The sequence below is a fragment of the Macrotis lagotis genome, chromosome X, assembly GCF_037893015.1.
Source record: "Macrotis lagotis isolate mMagLag1 chromosome X, bilby.v1.9.chrom.fasta, whole genome shotgun sequence".
Lineage (NCBI taxonomy): Eukaryota > Metazoa > Chordata > Mammalia > Peramelemorphia > Peramelidae > Macrotis > Macrotis lagotis.
The window spans coordinates 550,961,546-550,985,874 of record NC_133666.1 but is presented as its reverse complement, the minus strand read 5'-3'; the positions used below and the strand labels follow the sequence as shown (position 1 = coordinate 550,985,874).

Below are 24,329 nucleotides of genomic sequence, written 5' to 3'. Positions count from 1 at the left end.
ACACTTAGAGTCTTAGAGAGCAGATAAGAACAATAGAATCACTGGATGATTTACCTACTGGCACACATCCAATAAGTCTCAAAAGTGGAGAATGCAGCTCTCTATCTACCTTTCACAAAGATTAAAAAACAAAACATAAATGATCATTGGGGTCACCTGGTCCATTGAACACTCTGAGAGTTTTTGCTTTTTCTTTTTGTCTTTCCTTGTATCTCCAGTACTTAGTATAGAATCTGGCTCATTCCTAGGCTCTTAATAAATGCTTATTGACCGACTTCCTTAGACAAATAGGAAATATAGAATTCTTGGTACTAATCACAAAATTGGCATGGAGTAAAGAATAATATAGTATTATTTTTTATATGATTAGTAAGTAGGACAGAGCTGGGCATAATAAGCAGCTAGGTGGCACAGTGGATGAAGCATCAGCCCTGGAATCAGAAGGACCTGAGTTCAAATTCAGTCTCAGACACTTGTCACTTACCAGCTGTATATCCCTGGGCAAAGCACTTAACCCTGATTGCCCTACAATTTTCAGTCATAGTGATCTATATCTAGTCACTGGACCCAGATGGTTATGGAGGAAAAGATGAAGATGGTGAATTAGCAGAATACCCCCCTCACTCATATCTACTCATATCATGTGCTTGTCATAGCATCATCTCCCTGATATCATGGTCTTCTACAAGAATGAAGGACAAACAACAATTAATAATAACTGCTTATTGATTGGTGTCTTCAAGTACTCAGAGTCATAGAAATCTTATTCATTTAAAAGTAGAACTGCCTGGCTGACAGTTTCAATTCTTAGAAGGAAAAGGAAGCATTGTTGAAGAACAGACACATTGGAATTAATTCTGGTCAGTGAAGAAACACTAATTGGTGAAATGAAAGTGACAGCAACCTTGGGAGAAATGGACCATAATTTTATCACTTATTATAACCTAAAATAAGAATGCTATGAGAATTAAAAGCAGATTTTTAAAAATTTCGAGAAAAGAAAGGTATGATTCCATGAGACTCTAAAAGGGAAGATGACTTAAAGAGATAATACTAATTCCCACTTATATAGCATTTTCCAATTTACAAGATATTGTTATTACAACAATCCCATGAACTTATAATGATATAATTATGAATAATCCTGATGAGATTTTTTAAAAAAGCACAGGTATCTGAAGTTCTTCAGTAAGCTGATTTTTTTTAAAAAATTCAGATTACAGTATTTATTAAGAGCTTAATATGAGCTAGGAACTGTACTAATATGAGTAAGGAAGATAATACCTGCACCCTAGGGGCTTACATTATAATAGGTAAAGACAACATATAAAGGTGACTAGAAGGTAGGGGTATGCATGTGGTGGCCTGTTATGAAGATGGTGGAATTGAAACCTTCTTCAGGGCAAAATACAGTGAAAGGTCACCTATTAGAGATCAGGATGGGAACAGGGCAGAATCCAAGTTCCTGTGGGGAGGATGGCCCAAGTGGATTTGGCAAGGTGTGGAGATGGCTAAATTTTGACAGGGACAAAAGATGTAATTGGGGGAATATAACCAAGGAAGACTAGAAAAGAGTGGCATTGACCTAGAAGGATAATATAAGGGCCAAAATTCAAAATGAACTGTGTTGCAAAAAAGAAAAAGAAAGAAAGGAAGGAAGGAGGAAGGAGGAAGGAGGAAGGAAGGAAGGAAGGAAGGAAGGAAGGAAGGAAGGAAGGAAGGAAGGAAGGAAGGAAGGAAGGAAGGAAAGAAAGAAGGAAGGAAAGGAGGAAGGGAGGAAGGGAGGAAGGAAGAGAAAGGAAAAAAACACAAGAAAAATGTATTTCAAGCTATATTTTGTGTCTCCCAAAAATGTATATGAGAAAGGAACTACTACTTAGGTTTTATTTTGTAATGTTAGATCAGACATTACAAATCTTGTTTTGCTTGCTTTTTTCACTCACCAGAAGTATGATATTCAAACCAGAAGAAAGGAAGCAATAGGAACAAATGTGAAGAGAGAAATGAGATAGGTGAAGAGATAGGAAGAGCTCATTAAACTGTTTGAAATTTCACCTGTCTATCCCAGAAGAATTACACTGATTTTGAAATATTTACAGATATGGTATTGAGCATTTTTAAGGGACTGAAGAGAAGTTTTGCTTGAAGAATGATGATGGACAAATGTCCTCATTTCAAAAATAAGGAAGAAAAAAAGAAAACACTATTAATTTTAAACCAGAAAGTCTGATGTAAATATGTAGCAAAAATCTGGATTCCATTAATAAATAGCTGGTTTCTGAGCAAAGAGAAAACAAAAAAGGGTGAGCATAGAAATATCTTCAGATTTAAAAATAAAACTCAAGGATAATAATCAATTCTCATGCTTCCAAGGAGCATTCTATAGCCACAAGGAGTCAACTAAGCTCTGAAATGAAGACTTCAGATGAAGGGGAATTCAGTCTTCCTGGGATAAACATCCTATTTATTCAGAAATTCCTGCTTGTATTAAATCAAAATCTGCTCACTTGTAAGTTCCATGCACTGGTCTTGGTTCTGTTTTATAGGGCCATGGAGATTATTAATAACTGGCATTTATATAGCACTTAAATATTTGCAAAAAGTTTTGCAATATTTTGCAATATTTAATACTGGCAAAAATATTATCTGAGTTGATCTTATTACAACCCTGGTGAGATGGGAGCTATTATTATCCCCATTTTACAGATGAGGAAATTGAGATGGACAGAAGCCAAATGACTTGCACAAGATCATACATCTAATAAACATCTGAAACTGGATTTAATTAGGTTTTCCTATCCATGAGGTCACCTAACTGTCTCAATCTCTCTTTGAAATAGCTTATAAAATTTGATACCTGCAGTCATGTTCTTCCTAAATCTTTTCCTCACCAAACTGGAGTCTTTTTTTAAATTTGCTTGTTTGTTTATTTGTTCATTTTACCTAATCCTGCTATGACATGATTTTGAAGCCTCTTATCAGTTTGTCAGCATACTTCCTGCAAAGTTATGGTTGATATTGAACATGTATTCCAAATGTGATGTTCCTCCCTTTGAGGAGGGGACAACTGGGGTCTCAGACAGTAGTGGGTTCTTTCTATGTAGACATATTCAAGATGATCACTCTTCAGTTGTTATGGAGGGCTCTTTTGTTCAAGTTTGGGCTGGATGAGATCTGTTTTGTATGGGTTGTTTTTGTAAATAACAAGATATGTGTATACTGTCTCTTGTATTAGAATATAAGCTTGTGGAAATAGATTCTTTTGCTTCCATCTTTGCAACCCCAGGACCCCTTGTGGTGCCTGATATGTAGTAAGTACTTAGGAAATGCAGGTTGATTGATGAGGACTTGGAAGAGAAAACAAAACTGAGAAACAAGTAGGCATGATGGAGGAGCAAGCCATCTGAAATTTAATTTATAGACTAAAAAATGAAAAGGTGAGAAATAGCAAAAACTATAATTTATTTTAAGACAAAAGTTTTTCTAAACAATTACTGAGGATTTTGGTGGACTAACAACTTCAGAGGTATGATATAGTCACCAAGAAAGTCAATGTCATCTTGCGCTACTTTTAAGAGAGGCTTAGATTCCAGGAATAAGAAGAAGATAGTTTCATTGTACTCTGCCCTTATCAGAACTCTTATCGAGTACTGTGTTCATTACTGAAGACTGGTCTAGGAGACCTTGTTAAGATGAAGAATGTCCAGAGAAGAACACCAGGATGATGAAGAGCCTTGAGTCCAATCTATATGAAAATCATATAACGGACTGGACATCTTTGAACTAAAAATGAAACTCATGGTGGAATAGGTCAATTGTCTTCAAGTATTTGCAGGATTATCATGTGGAAAATGGACTTGGAGTTGTGTTGTAGTGTTAGGACAGGTTTTGTTTAGTCCCAGAGGATTGAACCAGGAGCAATGGGTTGAAGTTGAAAGGGGGCAATTTAAATTTGCTGTCAGGTAAAACTTCCTTACAATTAGAACTGTCCCAATCTGGAATGGACTGAATCAAAAAATGGTTGGCTCCCTTCCTTAGAGAGTTTCAAGCAGAGACTAAATATCTATTTGTTGATGGCAATTCCTTGAGTCTATGGATGGGTTGGACAGGATGACTTTTGAGGTATCCTGCAAATCACAAATTCAGTGATTCTATGACTGTCTGGATTTCATCTTGTCAAGGATATTATAGAGGGAACTTTTTGAGGGGAAGGTTAGAATGGACAATCTCTGATCCATCTTCTCAACTCAGATTCTGATGCGTAATCCAAAAGGACCAAATTTTGCAAAATTTACTCATGGAAATTAGAAAGCTTTTGCCAATAGACAGTTTTGCCTTAAAGTCCTGGAAATTTCAACATATTCCAGAGGACTGGTCCTGTTTCCAGCCTCATGACATAAGTTACAACTGGCAACTTCCTCTGCAGGGACAACCCCTACCTTCTCAATAACCATGGTCACTGAACACTTAAGAAAATTCTTACTACTAAGGTCCTTGGCATTTGTTTAATGGCACCACAACAGCAAATGATAAGGTTTTATGAATGGAAATGATATCAAAGAAGATACATTATTATTTGTTTTGTCAATATACCATAATTCCATTTGATTTGTAGCTAAAACTTCCTATCTGTGATTGTCTTCCACATTAAAATACGGGTTTTACAAAAGGGACTGTGTCGTCTTATTTGCAACCCCAGAACGTAGCAGAGTTCTTGGTCTACAGAAGTACTTCATAGATACTTTCCTTTTCTTTTTTTTAAATTTATGTATTTCTTTTGAATTTTACAATTGCCCCCCCAATTTCCCTTCCCTCCCCCCCCAACAGAAGGCAGTCTGTTAGTCTTTACATTGTTTAAATGCTATACATTGATCTAAGTTGAATGTGATAAGAGAGAAATCATATCCTTAAGGTTAAAAAATAAAGTATAAGAGATAGCAAAAATGCATAATAAGATAACAGGTTTTTTAAAAATTAAAGTTAATAGTATTTGGTCTTTGTTCAAACTACACAATTCTTTCTCTGGATATAGACAGTATTCTCCATCACAGATATCACGAAATTGTGCCTGATTGTGGTACTGATAGAACGAGCAAGTTCATTAAGATTGATCATCACCGCCATGCTGCTGTCAGGGTATACAATGTTCTTCTGCTTCTACTCATCTCAATCAGCATCAATCCATGCAAATCCTTCCAGGATTCCCTTAATTCTCATCTTTCCTGGTTTCCAATAGAATAATAGTGTTCCATCACATACATATACCACAGTTTATTAAGCCATTCCCCCATTGATGAACATTCACTCAATTTCCAGTTCTTTGCCACCATAACAGAGCTGCTATGAATATTTTTGTACAAGTGATGTTTTTACCCTTTTTCATCATCTCTTCAGGGTATAGATCCAGTAGCCTTACTTGTGGATCAAAGGGTATGCACATTTTTGTTGCCCTTTAGGAGTAATTCTAAATTGTTCTCCAGAAAGGTTGAATGAGTTCATATGCCCCAGATTTCCCACATCCCTTCCAATATTGATCATTGTCCTTTCTGGTCATATTGGCCAGTCTGAGAGATGTGAGGTGGTATCTCAGAGATGCTTTGATTTGCATTTATGTCATAGATACTTTTCATTCATGCATGCATTTATTATCAAGCCCAGAGCCTTAAACATTGCAGGTATTGATAATCATGTATTTAATTGAATTGCAGTAAGTCTGCTGACCTAATAAATTTCTACCTATAATCAGCAAGCATGTGATACTAGTCACAAGTCATAATATACTATGCAGGAGGATGCAAATAAATGCAAAAGATAAACATTTTAAAAATAATCAAATACTATTAGAGCCCAAATAGTTCCCTTGAGTACTGTGGAAATTATATGAATGTTGGAAAAATAAGAGTTGCAAACCAACAGCCTACAGAAATAAATGAAAAATCAACAAACATTAAGCTGTCTTTGATAGATTCATGCAAACATCTAATCTTCAAAAAGAAGCCTAGGCTTCACAAAAGCCCAACTGTAATGATGCTGACAATAACCTGTAATTAGTAAATGTATACTGCATGAAACAGTGAAAAAATAAGACAGGATAGCTTTGGAAACAGAGGTGAGATGGAATCAGACCGAATGGCTACTACAATCCTATTTTTCCATAGCAGTATATGAAAACCATATAATACCATTTCAGCAACGTCACCATAACTAAATCTACATTATATAAGCCCAAACAGTACAATGATAGATCAACTTTTTTAAAAAAATCTACCCATATATAAGTATATATATATATATATATGTATATATATATATATATACATATATATATATATATATATATAATACTTTTAAAGTGATAGCATAAAAGTAACATTTTATTTGGGTTCAGAAAATTGGCATTAAATCCCAGTTCTGCTACTTTCTATCTAGATGAACTTTGGCATATTTTTCTTACCATTCTGGGATTCCATTTCCTTTTCCATAACAATAATAACCAGCACTCATATATGTTTTAAGATTTGCAAAGTGCTGATAAAAGTATTTTTTCATTTAATCCTTAAAACAACCTTGTAATATGGGTTATTTTATTAATCCTTATTTTATAGATGAGAAACTGAGGTTAAGTGACTTGTCCAGGGTCACACAGCTAGTAAATTTTCTGAGGCTGGATTTGAACTCAGATCTTCCTACTATAAACACCATGTCACCTAGATACCTTTGTAAAAGCAAAAAGTCTGAATAATGTGACCTCTAAAATCTCATTAAGCTCTACGTTTTCAGTATTTTTGAGTAAATTTTGAAAAAAGCTGCTGTACATTTAAAAGTTGGCAAGAATTTCACAGTTAAAAGAAGAATCTAATTTTTTTACATATATTCTAAGCATCCTCCATAAGAGTTTACTAAAATTTGTTTCTGAATATTTTTATAACAAGAAATTCAACAAAATACTACATAGGTTCATATGGGTTTTTTTGCCTTAGAGTTGGCTAAGATCAGGAAAAACCTATGCATTTCAGCAGCTCATACAAACTATCCCTTCATTTAATAAAGTCCATTTAAAACATTGATCTTATTAATGTTTACCACAGAATGGCACTGATCATACTTCCTATAATGCAATTGCCAAAAGTTTGTGTAATAAATCAGAAAAAGGTTAAAATATTTTTTATCCAGGAATAAAACATATCAATCTAGTTTATTTGATTACCCTGTCTAATGAGGCTTTCTAGAAGTTGGATAACTTGACTTATTATAATTATGCCAGATCATGTTTTGCCTAAAAGAAAAAAATGTCACCAATCTGGTTGATATTATTCTTGGATTGTAATTTCTTTCATCTTCTACTTTGCAAATAACCCTTTACTCAGATTGAACCTGAGTTTAATACATAAGCCATGAGAACCCCAGTCTATTCAATCTACTCGTCCTTTTTCTAGGTTAAGAAGGAAATCAAAATCGATTCCATGAAGAGCAGATTAGGTAAAATTGTTTCTTGAAAACTCTCCATGTATTTCTACATTTGAAAATGCAATAGAATAAATTCATAAATGATTCTATTTCCAAGGAATAATAAAGCCTATTCCAAGGGGGGGGGGGAATTCACAAAGCATCAGAGTACCATAATGCAGTTGTATTTTGTTCCGCCCCACCCTTCTTAAGCATCCAAAGGCAAATACAAAGTCTATCTCTTTGAATCTGAAAATCAAAACAACAAGAGAGTGATCTATTCGAAATAATGTGCCTTTTGGAGCTAAAGAGTCTAGGTTCAAATCTTTGCTCTGCTCTTTATTCTGTGTCTATCACCTGAGGTTCCCTCTCACAGGTGAAACTGTGGAATCCATCTATTCAAATACATAACTCAGTCACAAGCAGCCCCTTAGAGGTTTGATTTTACTAGACAATGGGATGACATATTAATTCTCAAAAAAAAAGACAATCAAAGAACTAGGCAAATTAAGTAAAAAGAAAAGACACATTCTCTCCTTCCCCTTCACACCAATAAAGTATATGTTGTACCTTCTCCTCTGAGTTACCTGATCATAAAGGGGAAATAAATAGCCTTCATTCAGAAACACATATTACTAGGAAATACACATAGAAGGAGAACATATTGGGATATCTTTGGCCAGGGAACATACATACTCAAGGAAAATTTATCACCTGGGTACACATATTAGACACCCATGTGAAGGGGACACATATCAAGAACCTCTATGTCCAATCATATATCATATGATATATCATACCAATCATACCTAGAGGGTATATACATAGCAAAAAAGTGGTGGAAATTCCTTATACCACTTAGTAATATGAGTTGTTGTTTATTCATTTCAATTGAATGTGACACTTTATGACCTCATTTGGGGTTTTTCTTGATAAAAATACTGGGATGTTTGCCATTTCCTTCTCTAGCTCATTTTATAGACAAAAAATCTGAGGCAAACAAGATTAAGTGACTTGTCCAGGGTCATTCAACTAGTAAGAATCTGAAACCAGATTTGAATTTGAGAAGGTGAGTCTTCCTGATTTCACCTGGTAGTTTGTCCATTGTACCACCTATATCTTCCAATTAAGAATTCAGATTATTTATAACATCTTTCTGGTGGCCTCTTGACTAAGCATGTTGAGTTATTCCACTAGTGTGAATTGATTGAAGAGAGGCAATCTAAAAGGGAGACGAGGGGCCAATGAAGAATCATCACAATAAAGATCTACCTAAACTGATGCAAAGTGAAGTAAGCAGAACAAAAATATGTAATAAATATGTAATAATGATCAACAGTGGAAAAACTTAGCTACTCTAACCAGTACAATGATCCAAGACAATTCCAAAAGATTTGATGAAAAAATGCTATTCACTCCCAGGGAGAAAACTAATGAAGTCTGAGTGAAGATTAAAGCATATTGTTTTTCATTTTCTTTTATTTGCAATATGGAGATATGTTTTGCATGACTTCATTTGTATAATGGGTGTCCTATCACTTTCCTTCTCGATGAGTAGGGGAGGAATTGGAGGGAGTGAGAGACTTTTGAACTCAAAATTTTAAAACATCCCATGCTTTGACCATAGGTTTCTCTTACTATTAAGAAGGTTATATGATCACCTAACTAGAAGTATCAATCATAGCAGAGGCCATCCTGTCAACTGCAGAATTAAAAAAATGATAAGGAAATAAGATACAAGTCACTTGACTATCCTCATATAGGAGTAATCTTTTGAAGTGTGACTTGAACTCAGATCTTCTCAACTCTATAGTCACTGCTTTTCCCACCATACCAGCTTGCTTTTCTCTCTTTCTGGTTCATTCAACTCTAATTCAGGGAAATGGAAAGGAGATTTCCACTTCAAATGGACAAAAGGGGCAGCAAGCCTCCAAGGAAAGAAGCAAGGGGAAAAGGCATAGCCACGAAAATTCTGGCATTCTCTCAGCAAACCTATTCTGACACTGAACAAAAGACTTGGGATGGTTTCATTAACAGCTAATTCTAAATTAAGTAAAACTAATTTTTTTGTTTCCCTTCTCACAGATAGCATCTCCTATATGCTGCCTTATCCTACATTTTAGTCAAAAAGCCTATTTACCTGAAAAGTGTTATAGAGGCATTTCAAGGAAAATTGTTTATATGAAAAAGCCGCATTTTGCACATTCACCATGTTCCTCTCAATAAATTTCAAAATAGCTTAATTAAGCACAAAGTAATAGTATTAAGTGTGCTAATATTTAAGTAGTACTGTAACCTTTTTTCATTATTGCCAATTAATTAATCTGTAGACACACATGAATATCTATACCATTAATGGAAAAGGCACAGAGTTTATGTACAGAACCAATTTAGAAAATGACAGATGATCCTGGGTCCTGGGCTTGCCTCATCATTCAAATTTCTTTTAAGTTCATGTTTTTCTTGGTAGACAGATTTGAAAAACTTAATGTGTTAGGTAAATGTCATATGTTATTATAAAGTTGAAAAAGGCATAAAGCTAAAATTATTAAGTTTGGAAAACAATCAAAATTAATACCTATTTTAATTTTATTTTCCAATTGCAGAGTTTGGCTTAGAAGAGTTCCTTAAAAAATAGCATTTGTAGCACTTGCACTATTAAATAGACTTTTGAGATTAGTGGGGAGAATCTACTTTTGGAAGAAGAAGAAGAAAGAAAAAGGAGGAAAAAAGGAAGAGGAGGAGGAGGAGAAGGCAAAGGAACAGAAAGAGAAATGTGAAAAGAAGGAAAAGAAGGAAGAAAGGAGAAGAAATTCATTTGATCCTCATGACTCTGGGAAGCAGGCACTATTGTTAATTAACTGAGGCTGAGAGATCCTAAGTGACTTACTCTGAGTTAAATGTATACTAAACACATCACATGAGGCAGGATGAGAATTGGCATCTTTCTGATTCAGTCCAGTGCTTTATGCATTGTTGAACAAGTGACAAAGGAACTTACGGCGGGGGGGGGATTAATATGAATGGAATTAGAGATGAATTCCCCTGAAATGTTTAAAGAGCATTTAATACCTATGGCACCCAAATTATTATAAAAAAATTGAGAAAGAAAATAGTCTACTGATTCTTTTTATGAAATAAATGTGGTCCTAATACCCAAGGAAAGAGGACTACTGGTTGACCAATAATTATTGAATATACTCATTTGGGCTAAAACTTTTATTAAATTGTGATACAGAAGGATGATTTTTCTAAAACCCAATGCTAGCATAATTTCCCAATGACAGCACTAAAAGCTCTCTGAATAAATATAGAAGCAGTACTAGACTACCTTTTCCATTATTGGCCAGAGTTGTAGAAACACAACTAATATCAATAAGAGGAGAGATAGATTAAAGGCATCACCATTGGCAACAAAGAGACAAAATTAGTCATAGTTTTAGATGAAATAAAGACCTACTTAGAAAATCCCAGAGAATCATCAAACTAATTAATAGAGACAATTAGTAATCTAGTAGTGTGATAAGGTGAGAAGTCACTTATTCTCATTCCTTAATTTCTTCATCTTGGAATGGGTCTAATACAAACAGTATTCAATTTACAGGATTTTTAAAGGCTCAAGTGAGATAATACATATGAAACATTTTGTGAACTTTAAAGCACTATCTAAATCTCATTGACTCTGATCATTCTCCTGTTATCAAACATGCAACTAGACCCTCTTGACCACTAAACTTCTGGGAGAAGCAAATAAAAGTTAATTCTTGCTCTCAAAGAGCTTTCTCTAGCTTTATAGAGAAGCAAGGCACAGGGGATAGAGTTTTGGTGTGGGAAATCACAGAGAGTGTGAACAGAACCATAGAGCAGTCAATTGTTTTGACCTTTAGTACCATTGATACATATGCACTTACAGTATCAATAAATGCAAGTCCAATAAGAGGGGAAAGGAGTGTTGGAGAAGGGAAACAACAAGTAAACCATAGAAAGATGCTTCCTAGAGGATGACTGGATAAAATATCTTATGTCCCATGGATATATTGTGTTTAGAGAGACTCATTTATTTTCCTTTCTCCCAAAAGGAGACAGCTCAAGCCCAAAGTAGAATTTCAAAATTGAGTAGATTAACTCCCTAAGTTATCATTTCTAAAATCTAGTCAGAAAGAGGTAGAGAGAGGGCAAATAATGAAGGCAAACAGAGAAAGGGTATGTGGTGAGGGTTAAGGCAAGTGGAATAGTGGGCACTGGAGTCAGAAAGACTCATCTACCTGAGTTCAAATGTGACTTCAGACACTTATGAGTTGTGTGACCCTGGGCAAGTCACTTAATTCTGTTGGCCTCTCTTTCCTCATCTCTAGGATGAGCTTGAGAAGAAAATGGCAAACTACTCCACAATCATCTTAGCCAAGAAAACACCAAATGAGTTCATATGGAATTGGAGACAAGTGAAATGACTGAAAACACACACACACACACACACACACACACACACACACACACACACACATTGAGGTCCAAAGCCATTTTATGTGGTGTTTCAGAACCTAGAAGGCTATTTTTGTTGAAGCAAACAATGGAATTCTGGACTTGAAGTCAGGAAGACCAGAGTTCAAATCTGGCCTCAGACTCTTCTAGGTATTGTGATATCAGATGATTGACTACATTTCTTTTCCTCAGCTATAAAAATGGATTTAATGACAACTCCTATCCTTCAAAATTGTGGTGAGGACCAAATGAAATAATATTTGTAAAGAGGTCAGTATGGGTGTCTGGAATATTAAATATTACTTAAATATTGCTATTCAGAGCATTCACCAGAATAGTTATATCCATGTTCCAGATGGAGCTTAAGGCTGCCTATCTGGACAGTTCTAGCTGAGGTCCCTCCTATTCTCCATCCTTGGACAAGAAATATCCAGCAGCAAGTATGATACTTTTCAATTAAGAAGCATTTTCCCATGCAGCAACTCATTTGATCATTACAACAACTCTGGGGGTGAGCATTCTACATTCTACAGAAGGGGAAGTTGAGATTCAATAAGAATAAGCAACTCGTCCAAGGTTTTTGATGTTTAATCTTTTCAGTTATGTCTGATTCTTTGTGACCTCATTTAGGGTTGTCTTGACAAAGATATTGAGGTGATTTGCCATTTTCTTCTCCAGTTCATTTTACATCTGAGGAAACTGAGGCAAACAGGATCACATAGCTAATAAATGTCTGAGGGCGGATTTGAACTCACAAAGATAAGTCTTCCTAATTCTAGGCAGGTACTCCATCTGCTATCCAAGATTACACAACTGGGAAATGAACCTGGGTCTTTTGATTACAAGTCTAGTGTTCACTTCAATCACTACTTAGGAGGAAAATATTCACCGATACCCCATCTTTTAGATATTAGTGCCACATATACAAGAGAGCAAAAGTCTACAGAGGATAAAGTCAGAGTTATGATATTGTTTCTCTGGCCTTTTTAGACAAGTTAAAGTTAGTTGCAGAGACATACATAGGGTTATTTGAAAGGGGATGCAAGACTGTATCTGTGGGCACACTTAGACAAGAGAAATAGTAACCAGGTACCTCTCTGTTCTACCAAGGTGAGTTTTTACCTTGTGTAACTGGTAATACTGGAGTGAGCCGATGCCACCTTGCTCCTCTGCAGTCCATAGTACCAAGCGCAGGGTCCTTTTTGGTCTCAGTCCTAGGAAAAACAATAAAGCAAAAGAAACAATGAGTGCCCATCTCTTTTATATTTTGCATTAAATTGAGCTGATTTTTCTGTCCTCTGGAGGATGGAGGGGGCAGGAAACAACCATCTCCTTTTTTCCTCCCCTCTATGCCTGCCCCTAGCGTCCTAGACTCTGGGAATGGCCCATAGAGCCAAGAAGCCTTATCCACACAGCACTCCAGATAGGGTTAACAAGAAAAGAAATGGTGACAAATGCTCACTCCAAGCCTGGGAAGTGCAGAACCTGTAATCACACCCTTATCTGGACGTCCTGCATGGTGACACAATGGACCACTACAGCCTACCCAGCCAGAGGTGACTATTGGAGGTTATTAAAGCACTTTCTGAAGATTCAATCAGGTTTAGGAGGAGGAAAGTGAAGGGAAGGATACCGTGACCTTACAATGGCAGTAATTGAAACCCAGCAGTAAAGTGAGTTTCCACTCTGGAGCTCTAAGTATCTTATAACTTGAGAAAAGAGTGAAGAATCAGGGAGAGAGAAGGGAAGAAAACAGGTTTCTCTATGCTGTGTCTTAACAACCAAGTAAAACTATCCATGCTGTACCTAGAAAGGTGGTGAGCTATAAGGCAGAGGAATGTGTTTTGGGGTTTCTTAAAACAGAAATATTTTACTGCCTATCTTACAAAGATAGTTCTTTCAGTAGAAATTCAGGGAGTTAAATAGAAAATACATATAATACTTATCCAACAGCATATATAATAGTGTCTAGCATTAAACTGTGAAGAAGTAGATCTTCTCATTTTGGAATTCAGAAAGTATGTAAACCATAGCTTGAACCTCAACTTTCTTCAGTACTTAAAGGATCTGTGACTTACTCAGAGTGGGTATTCCCTGAACCCAACATACATCTCTACCTTTCTATGATTTTTCTGTTTGTTTTGGGGAGGCAATCAAGATTAAGTGACTTGCCCAGGGTCACACAGCAAGTGTCAGACACTGGTTTTGAAAACAGGACCCCCCTTATTCCAGGCAAATACTCTATCTACTGCATCACTTAGCTACCCCTTCTATTATTGTTCATTTTCCATTCTTGAAGATGACCAGTGATATCACAAGGATGATGTCTTGACTTGCAAGTGAATTGGTTTTAAGTGCAAAGTCATCAACCTCACTCAAGAGGGATCATAGGAGTCTAGTGCCCAGACAAAGGTCAGGAAACCAGTGATGGCTCTGTAATGCAGTGGGAGTCCGTGACCTTTTTAAACTGAGGAATTTCCCAGATCCTCCTTCTATGACTTTTGCTAAATGCCCCTGAGCATTGTTGTAATTGTTAGAGGTGAAACTTTTAATAATAGCAATGACAACATTTACACAAATGCTTGAAGATTTGAAGATACTTTACATATGGTAGCATATTTGATGTGAATGAAAAAAAAATCCCTCACTGGGCAACTAAGCTGGTTATGGATTACTTTCTAAAATTATCCAGGTTGTTAACATGGATGAGAGACAAAATGTATAGTTCCTAGGTGATATTCAAAGACTTCTCAGCTTGGTAGACCCTCCCAGTCCAGTCTTTCAAAAGCCAAGAATAGTCTCTTTATTATACTGAGGTCCAGATTAGAACTTGAATTAGAATCTAATAATGATCACTAAAAATTATCTATAAAAGGTCTACTTTTTGATTTACATTTCTCTAAGATGACTGCATGAAGGATAAACTAAAAATACCGCTCGATAGTAAATGATTCTATTTGGAGGCAATGAGGTACTGGGGAAATAGGAGGGACTCTGTACTAAAAAGATTAAGTTCAAGTGGTGGATTTAGGGGCCGAGTGAATAGTGTTGGACTTGAAATAGGGAAGATGTAACTTCATATCTTGTCTCAGACACCAACTAACCCTAATAACCTTAACCTTTCTCTGTCTCACTTTACTTACCTGTAACATGGGGCTAATAATGAGCACCGCCCTCATAGGGTTAATGTGAGGATGAAATATGATCATATGGAAAGTACTTTGCAAAACTTAAAATGCTTTTATAGATGCTGTTATTACTATTCCTATTAGTCAAATTCTGGCTCTGACACTTACTATAACATTTGGAAAGTCATATAATTTCCTTAGTCTTCATTTCTTCTCTTTATAAGCAGGATGTTGGATGAGATGACTACAAGTCTCTGCTGAATCCTTGAGCTATGGCTCTATGTTCTATTTTTAAGTAGGTCTAAGTAATGTTCTTGAGAAATAATAAAAACAGAAAAATATGAAACTTGTCTCAAGAGCAATAAATGGATTATGTGTAAGGAGGATCCTGCTTTGGTTCTACCTTACCAGGAGGCCACAAGCAGTGATTAACTTAGTCATAATGTAAACTGGACAATTTTGAGAAAGACATATTAAGGGAATATAAAGGATCTATTCTATAAGAAGAAGCAGCTGAACTCATTCTTGGACTTCTCTACTTCCATGGCAACAACCTTCTCACCATGGAGATAGCTCTGACTCTGAGGTCTGAGGGGCCCTAACCATTTTCAGGGCACTTTGAGCTCAACTCACTCACTTGATCTTTTCTCTCTCTTCTAACATCTTTGCCTTCTCCTTCACCCCTCCCTCCCCCAGATCTTTCTAGAATCTATCTTTTCCCATTAGACTGTAGGTCCTTGAAGGTAGACATTGTCTTATTTTCTTGTATTTGTATATTCAGTGATTATCACAATTCTTGGCATTGCAAGCTCTTCAAAAAGGTACAGTTCATTCTATCTGTCTCTGTATATCTCTGGACCCCCCTTCTTATCTCCTCTCTTTTTCTACTCTCTGTTCTCTCTTCTGTCTCATGTCTCTCATCTCTCTGTCTCCCTTTTTCTTTGACTTTCTTTCCTCTCCCTCTCTTCTTCTTTCTTTTTCTCTTGTCATCTTTCTCATCTCTTTCTCTCTCTCTCTTCTCTCTCTCTCTCTCTCTCTCTCTCTCTCTCTCTCTCTCTCTCTCTCCTCTCCTCTCCTCTCCTCTCCTCTCCTCTCCTCTCCTCTCCTCTCCTCTCCTCTCCTCTCCTCTCCTCTCCTCTCCTCTCCTCTCCTCTCCTCTCCTCTCCTCTCCTCTCCTCCTCTCCTCTCCTCTCCTCTCCTCTCCTCTCCTCTCCTCTCCTCTCCTCTCCTCTCCTCTCCTCTCCTCTCTCTCTCTCTCTCTCTCTCTCTCTCTCTCTCTCTCTCTCTCTCTCTCTCCTCTGTCCCTCTATGTGTGTGTCTATCTTTCCCTTTCTCAACTACCTGTGTACATCCCATAGAAGAGAGAACAAAGAGTTGGGAGTCAGAAAACCTGGGTTTGTATCTGACCTCTTTCACCTAGAACATATACAACCCTAGACAGCCATTTTAGCATTCGAAGACTGCTTCTCTCAATATAAATTGAGAGAGTTGCCATGAAGGACCTTTAAGATTCCTTCTAGCTTTGAATCTATACAGACAGCTAAGTGATATAGTGGATAAAGAACTAGAACTGGAGACTGGAAGACTTAGGTTCAAATCCATCTTCAGAGATTTTTAATAATTCTATGATCCTAGGCAAGTTACTTAACCTCTCCCTCAGTTTCTTCATCTGTAAAATAGGAAAAATAATAATAGTACCTAGCTCCTGAGGTTGTTATGTAAATTAAGATATTTATAAAGTATTTTTAAAATTATATACCTGTATGTACATATATACACAGATACATATCTGCCTTAAAAACCTATATAAATATATACCTAGATATACCTTTATAAAGGCTAGCTATTTTTATCCCTAAAATCCCAAGTTCAATATGAATGAACAAGATAGGATACTTAGCAAGAGTTCTGGAGATAAAGGGTAGAGTGATTTCCAATGCTGTATCTTTTCCTCAAGCTGATTCAAATGATTATTTGCCACCATCAGTTCTGCCATGTTTAAAGAAGTATTTAACAGAAACACAGAATTTTAAAGTTGGAAGAGACCTCAGCAGCCATCTAGTCTAACCAATATGCAAAAGGAAATCCTAGCATAACATCCTTGACAAGCTTATGTTCAGAGACCTCCTCCCTATATCTCCAGTCTATTCTACTTGGAGATAATTCTAATCATTGGAAGATTTTTCTTGTCATAGATCTTAAGTTCAAGTCTTTGCAATGTCCATTCACTGTTCCTAGGTCTGTCCTCTGGGGTCAACAGATAATGTGCAATTCCTCTTAGGCATGACAGCCCTTCAACTACTTGGCCTCAGGCATGCTATCTCCCCTGAGTTTTCTCTTCTCCAGAGTTAACATTTCTAGTTCTTTCAATTAATTCCCATGTGAAGTGAACTTGAGACCCTTCAACATCCTGGTTTCCCTCCTGTGGACATTCTTCAATTTATTAAGGATCTAGATCAGGAGTTCACTGTGCCAGGATCATAAATATTTCTACTGTGAATATTGCTGTGAAAATCCTGACAACACTACTCATTCACAACTCTAAAGATAAACTAGTATACCCTGAGGAGCATCTTAGAGGCAGCCAGTTCAGTAGATAGAATATTGGATCTGGAACTAGGAATATCTAAGTTCAAATACTTCTTCAGACATGTGCTAGCTCTATGATCCTGGGTTGTCACTTAACTTCTCTCTACCTTAGTTTCCATTTCTGTAAAATATAAATAATGATAGTACCTACCCCACAGGGTTGTTGAGAGGACCAAACAAGATAGTACGTAAAAAGTGTTTTTATAAACATTAAAATGCTATGTAAACTTTAACTATTGTCAATAATGAATGCTCAGAGTGAAATTTCATACAAAAGCAATCTAATACTGGGTATAGAAGAATTCTTGCATGCACAGTATTTAGTACAGAATAGGGTTATATCACCTGTTCACAGGCACAGTACTCAGAAAGCTGTTTTAAAGACAGAAATCTAATCAGAGAAGCTAAAGATTACAATCTTTGGATCTCTCTGAGAGCAAAAAGGCTTAGAGCCAACTCAATCCAAGTTGCATTTTGCTAGTAATACAGACAAAAGTCAACCAAGGATAAACTGTGGCTATTTATATGCTACCTTTGCAGATACTGAACAGAAATAATTAACACAACAATAATCTACAAGGGAAGGATGGTGAAAGCAACATACTTTTTTGCACATTTCTGCACCCAAAAGCAAAATTATTAAAATAGCATTCTCTAACTAGGTATAAAATAACACACTGGAGGAAAATCATTTTTTTTAAAAGCAAAAGCTCTGGCTATCCCTAAAGATTCACTGTTTCACTTGAAAGTCATTATGGTACAGCATTATTTGCTTTAAGATTTCAAATCAGTCAGATGGCCAATATCATATTATGATAAAAAAAGAATTAACTAAATTATAGTGAGTAAAGTAGAAATCACAACGTAATAGTAACTGCTGGCCTGAAACATGAAAAGAGAATACTTTGCAAGCATACATGTAGCACAATACATAAGGCATGCATTAGCAGAAAGAGTGACTAAATACCTAACATTCAAGGCTTTGGGGTTAAAAAAAAACAAGGTTTAGCTAAATCATGAATCTTAGCTGATATTCTTTAAGCTTTATAATCCTAGTCTTCCCAAAATATATTTGAAAAGAGAGGGAATATGTCATAATGGATAGGTAAGATTTGAAATGACGTAAGATCTAGATTTGGCTTTGCCCCTGACATAAATTTTGTAATTAATCCTGGGCAGATTTCAGAGTCTACAAATTATAGTTGAGTTGTTCAGTGGCATCAGTGAAGAGCATATCTACATGGAAAATTTCCTTATCTCAGTGAAATCATAGTTTAGAATAGCCTGACTTAAAAATAATTGGGAACAGTCACAAAATATAAGCAAGTATTTGTAAACTTAGATTGAATTCATTAACCTTGTACCTAATTTGTTCTAAATAGAAAATCAATTCTAAAATGCACCCCTTGGTGTTAGGCTTTTCTATGAAAAAAATATAATCCTAAACTTTAAAAAAAGTATCTTATTTTTATTATTGTCATTTTTACATCAGGTTCATTTTACTATAACCCACTCCCTTCTCCTATCCTTTTAAAACAAATATTTTAAAGGAGAGAGAAAAAATAAAAGCAGCACAGGTATACTAACCAAAAATTATGAGGCATTCATTTTTTTCTCCCTAGCACTTCTCCTCATCCATTGATTGAATAAGGAAAACATATTATAGAAGAAAGAATTATAGAAAACTTAAGTAATATAAATATAATCAAACAAAAAATTTCCACATTGATTGCATCTAAAAATGTGTTTGTTACTCTTCAGATTGATACATCATCTCATGGGTCTATGCTCATCTCTATTTGCCCTTTGGAAACAGAGTTGGTCAATTGGTTGATCAGAGTTCTTGTCTTTCAAAATTGTTCACTTTCATAATAAGGATTTTAAAGTATAAATTATTCTGCTGCTTCTGCTCAGTCCACTCTGCATCAATTCTTACAAGTCTTTATCATTTTGAAGCTGTCTGTTTTCTCATTTTTTATAGGTCAGTAGTATTATATTACAGTCGCATTCCATATTTTTTGTTGACTAATTTCTCAATTGATGGATAATCTTTTATTCTCCAGTATTTTTAGTATCGCAAAAAGAGCTACTATAAGCATTTTTGAACATATAGAACCATTTCTGCTTTCTTGGATCTTTTGGGGAATATAAACCTAGTAATGATACAATGATGCAGCCAAAGAGCATGTGCTGCTCAATAATTTTTAGGTCATAATTTCAAATTATTGCTAAATCCAATCACAGCTCTCATGTATCAATGTGCCTGTTTTTCCATAGCCTTTCCAACATTTGTCATTTTCCTTTTTCTGTCACCTTTTCTAATATGCTGGGTGAGAGATGGAACCTTAGAACTGCTTGAAATTTATATTTCTCTATCAGTGATTTGCAGCATTTTTTTCCTATGCCTTTTGGTCAAGATTTCTTCCTTAAAAACTATCCAGTCATATCCTTAATCCATTTATCAATTCGGGAATGGATTTTATTTTTATAAAGTTGAGTTGGTTCTTTACATATCTTCTAAATTAATCCTTTCAAAGAGAAAATCCTCAACTTGTCCAACTATCTCACCAATGTGTGTCAGCGGTAACCAGGACAATCAAATCAGAATAAGTAGACAGATGATTCATCAGTTCAATAACTGTTGAATCTGTCATATGCAAGATACTTTGTCTATTACCATTACTGGAAGCATTAAATTTAAGCTTATAAATTCAATTTACCAAACATTTATTAAGTGGATACAATGAACAAAGTTCTGTCCAATATTTTTACAACTGTATCATAGTATGACTGAACTTATTCTTAAATAAAAGGCATCCATCCATGAGGCCTGATTCTGCCAATATGAGAACTCCCCTGGCAAGATGGGTTACAATCCATCTATATTTATCATCTTAGAGAGTTTTCTGAAGCTCAGAAAAGTTATGTGACGTGTCTAGAGTCACACAGCTACTGTCAAAGCAGATTTGAACCCAGTTATTCTTGACTTCAAGTTCACTAATCTGTTATGCCAAGCACCTTCTCAAATTAGAGAAAATGCATATTGAATTAAGTGACTTAAAATTTGACTGCTCAAACTCTTCCTTAACATGGAAATTTAATCACACCTGCTTTGTGTTTATGAGATAACCTAAGCTCTGTTCTGCATTTTCCTCCACCTTCTTCCACATAGACAGAGGTCATATGGATATAAATATGTATATACATATATATGCATATATAAAAATATACATGCATATATAGATATGAGCAGAATGAGCTACAAATTTTAGATCATCAAATGCTAATATTGTACTTGAAAACCAAATACATAAATTACCTGCCTGTGGTATCTTCCACCAACATATCTCAAAAATAATAAAAATCTATTATGGTTTATAATACTAGTCTATATTCTGTTTGGAAAGTGGAAACCTATTATTGCTTTTTTTCTTTGTCATTATTTACAGTGTTTTTATCTATGGAAAGAAATGGAGAAACCCTAGCAAGTGATAAAGATTTGTGCCCTGATCATACATACGATGTACAACATTTTAGACAAAAAAAAACAATGGAAAGCATTATTCAAACTATTCTATGCTAGGATACATTAAGGAAGGGTACCACATTCTTCTTGTATATTTTCAACAACTAGTATTGTTCCTTAAATAATTTTACCTCTGAGGATTGTACCTCAAGGGGGACAAAGAAGTGTTTACAGTTAGAGGCAGACTATTTAAAAAGTAATATGCTTCCAACAGGATATGGAAATCAGTAATTTCATTGAAACTATAACTTTGGACTCCAAAGAGCAAACATGAAGTATATGCTATTTAATAATGCAATAGTCTTTTAAATAGATTTTACTGATATATTCTGTTTTTATATCACCTAGATTTTCCCCTAAATCCTTACCCTTCTTCCCTTTTAAGGAACCAACACTTCTAATAAAATTTTTTGCTTTTGTTTTTGATGGAGAAGAGAAAAATTACTAAAACAAAGCAATACATAATTTTATGTCATATTTCATATCTTTTGTCCCCATCTTCTGCAGAGGAGCTGGGGAAAGATCTCCTCACATGCTTTTGCTAAGACCAACCTTGGTGCAAAGCCACCAGAAGTCATTTAAACAACAAAGCTAGGGGTGGCTAGGTGGTGCAGTGGATAGAGCATCGGCCCTGGAGTCAGGAGTGCCTGAGTTCAAATCCGGCCTCAGACACTTAATAATTACCTAGCTGTTTGGCCTTGGGCAAGCCACTTAACCCCCGTTTGCCTTTGCAAAAACCTAAAAAAAAAAGAAAAAACAAAGCTAGAAGTTTCAATCTGGTTGGAAACAGGAACAATGTTGCAAAGACTAGTATTATGTGCATGATATTTTACATTTCTCTTACAGCTATTCCAAATGTAAGTCATTCCCTCTCTTTCTGAGAAGAAAATAGACTTAAGAAATATTTCTCCACACTCTCTCAAGATGAAGCCATGATGGGGGAAAACAGGGATTCTAAAGCAAATTATATCTGATAATAGGGATATATCGTATGAGAAAAGTGATAGGGTTCAATGGGGGAGATCTGAAGTTGATTATGAGGAAAATAGCTCATCAGGACATTTTAGAGGAGAAGAATATCAGAGATGATGTGAAGACCAAATGAGATAAATTTATGAAGCATTTAACATAGTATCTGGTGCATTCTAGACCCTTAATCAATGCATACTATTTTCCCTTCATCTTAATCAAAAGGGATTTAAAATTAATTAATTAAAAAAAAGAGTGGAGATAAAATTCCCAGTTTATCTATCGAGTCAGATAGCATAGAGAGGTACTGATAAATAAAATATCGTGATTGAGACATACAAAAGTTTACTGGATTCAGAAATCCAAGGGAAAAAAGACTAGTATAATCCAACGTTAAATGCCTAAGATGTCCAAAGCTTGTCTAAAGTCAATAAATATAAGGAAGGAGAGTTTTCAAAACATGGGGACAAATACAATTTCATAAAGATTACTATGAGTTGGTCAGAAGAACCTCATTACTGAAATATGATATCCCATATTCAAAAAAAAATCACCAGTCAAAATGATTTCCTAAAGCTAATTATTACTTTACCACTTAATATATTCCAGTATCTCCTTATTTTTTATGGGGTCAAATGTAAACCCCCTCCATTTGTCATTTAAAACCCTTTAAAATTTGGCTCCAATCTACCTTTCTAGCCATGTCATTGTTGTTGGACAAATGTCCAACATTTGTGGACTGTAATGCTTATGGTCAGGATTATAGAATTACATTGTTAGAGCTGAACTCTAAAGCCAAAAGACATGTAGTACAAATTACTCATTTTACAGTTGGAGAAATTGAGATTCAATAAGGTCTGTCTAGGGTAACATAAGTAGCAAGTAGCAGTCAAGATTCAATCCTTAATCCTCAGATTCAAAATCCAACATTCTTTCCCCTGCATCAACATTTTCTTCAAGAAGGAAGCTAGAAGGTAGTGGACATTTTAGTATCTTCTCAAACAACATTATAAAAATGAAACTGATTATATTTCAACAGATAGGAAATAACTAGTTACCAAAGGGGCAATCTTTCCAAAAATAAACGTTTATATACTTCAACTTGGAGTAAAGATCAAAATTAATACCTGATTAAAAGAATAATGATGAGAATATATGAAATTTACCTCAGGATACTATCACTCAGTACAAACAAGATATCTAGGATATAAAATGAATAAAACAATAGATGTCAGCACAAATATCATGTCATAAGAATAAATCAACAATAACAACTGGAAGACCAAGAGATGTAGAAACTGTTTCAGCTCACAAACTCTTCATTTCCTTGACAAACAAAGAGCTGTAGCAGTCATGGACAATGCTGGGCTAGGATGTAAATTTTTTTTGTAAAATCTCACACATTTGACAATTCAATAAGCATGTATTATATACTTCTACGTAACAGATGCAAAGGATATAAAACCAAAAACTAACTAGGCCTTGCCCTCAAGGAGTATATATTCGACTAGGGACTAGGTTTCTCATGCTCCTACTACCTCCCCTTTCCTCTTCTCTCACTCTCTTCAAATGTGTATGTGTGTGTGTATTTGGATAAACATATATGTATATATACAAATATATGTATATATATATGAGCATATAATATATATAAAACATGCCTAGTAAAGAAATTCTGAGATACAGTTGAAATCACTAAGGACTGGGAAGATCAAAGCCCTCTCACAATTCATGATAAATAGCCAATTTTTGTGTGCCAGGCACTATAAGAAATAACATTTGAGTCAGGTTTTGAGGAACCTAAAGATATTAAAGACATAAACAAGAAGAGAAACATCCCAGGAAAGAGGGTCAGTCTATACAAAGTCATGGAAGCAGGAGATGAAATATTCTACTCGCAAACTTTAAGTAAGCTAACAATAGAAGAAAGAAGAAAGAAAAAGAAAAATTCTCCATACAACCTTAAAATAACACCACAAAACAATTTTGAAGCAACAGAATTCATAAAAGTATGGAGTAAAACAGTTTTCCTATACAAGGCAGCTTAGAACTTCAACAGGGAAGGTCTGTTTTAATTGGGGTGAGAATAGAGAACAATCTAGTATAAGAAATGTTCTGGCAAGAAAATAATAGGCTGCACCTTGGCAAGGCAGCAATAGTTCTTGGAGGCAACTGAATTGGCAGCCACA

The 24,329-nt window shown here is 35.4% G+C and overlaps 1 protein-coding gene across 1 annotated transcript in view; it reads right to left on the bottom strand.

The window, feature by feature from the left end:
- The window catches only part of CPQ (carboxypeptidase Q), a 634,822-nt gene that overhangs the window by 132,650 nt on the left and 477,843 nt on the right, over positions 1–24,329 (bottom strand). The window contains exon 6 of the mRNA XM_074200426.1: positions 13,051–13,142. Coding sequence (XP_074056527.1) covers positions 13,051–13,142 — 92 coding nt within the window. The remainder of the gene's footprint in view (positions 1–13,050; positions 13,143–24,329) is intronic.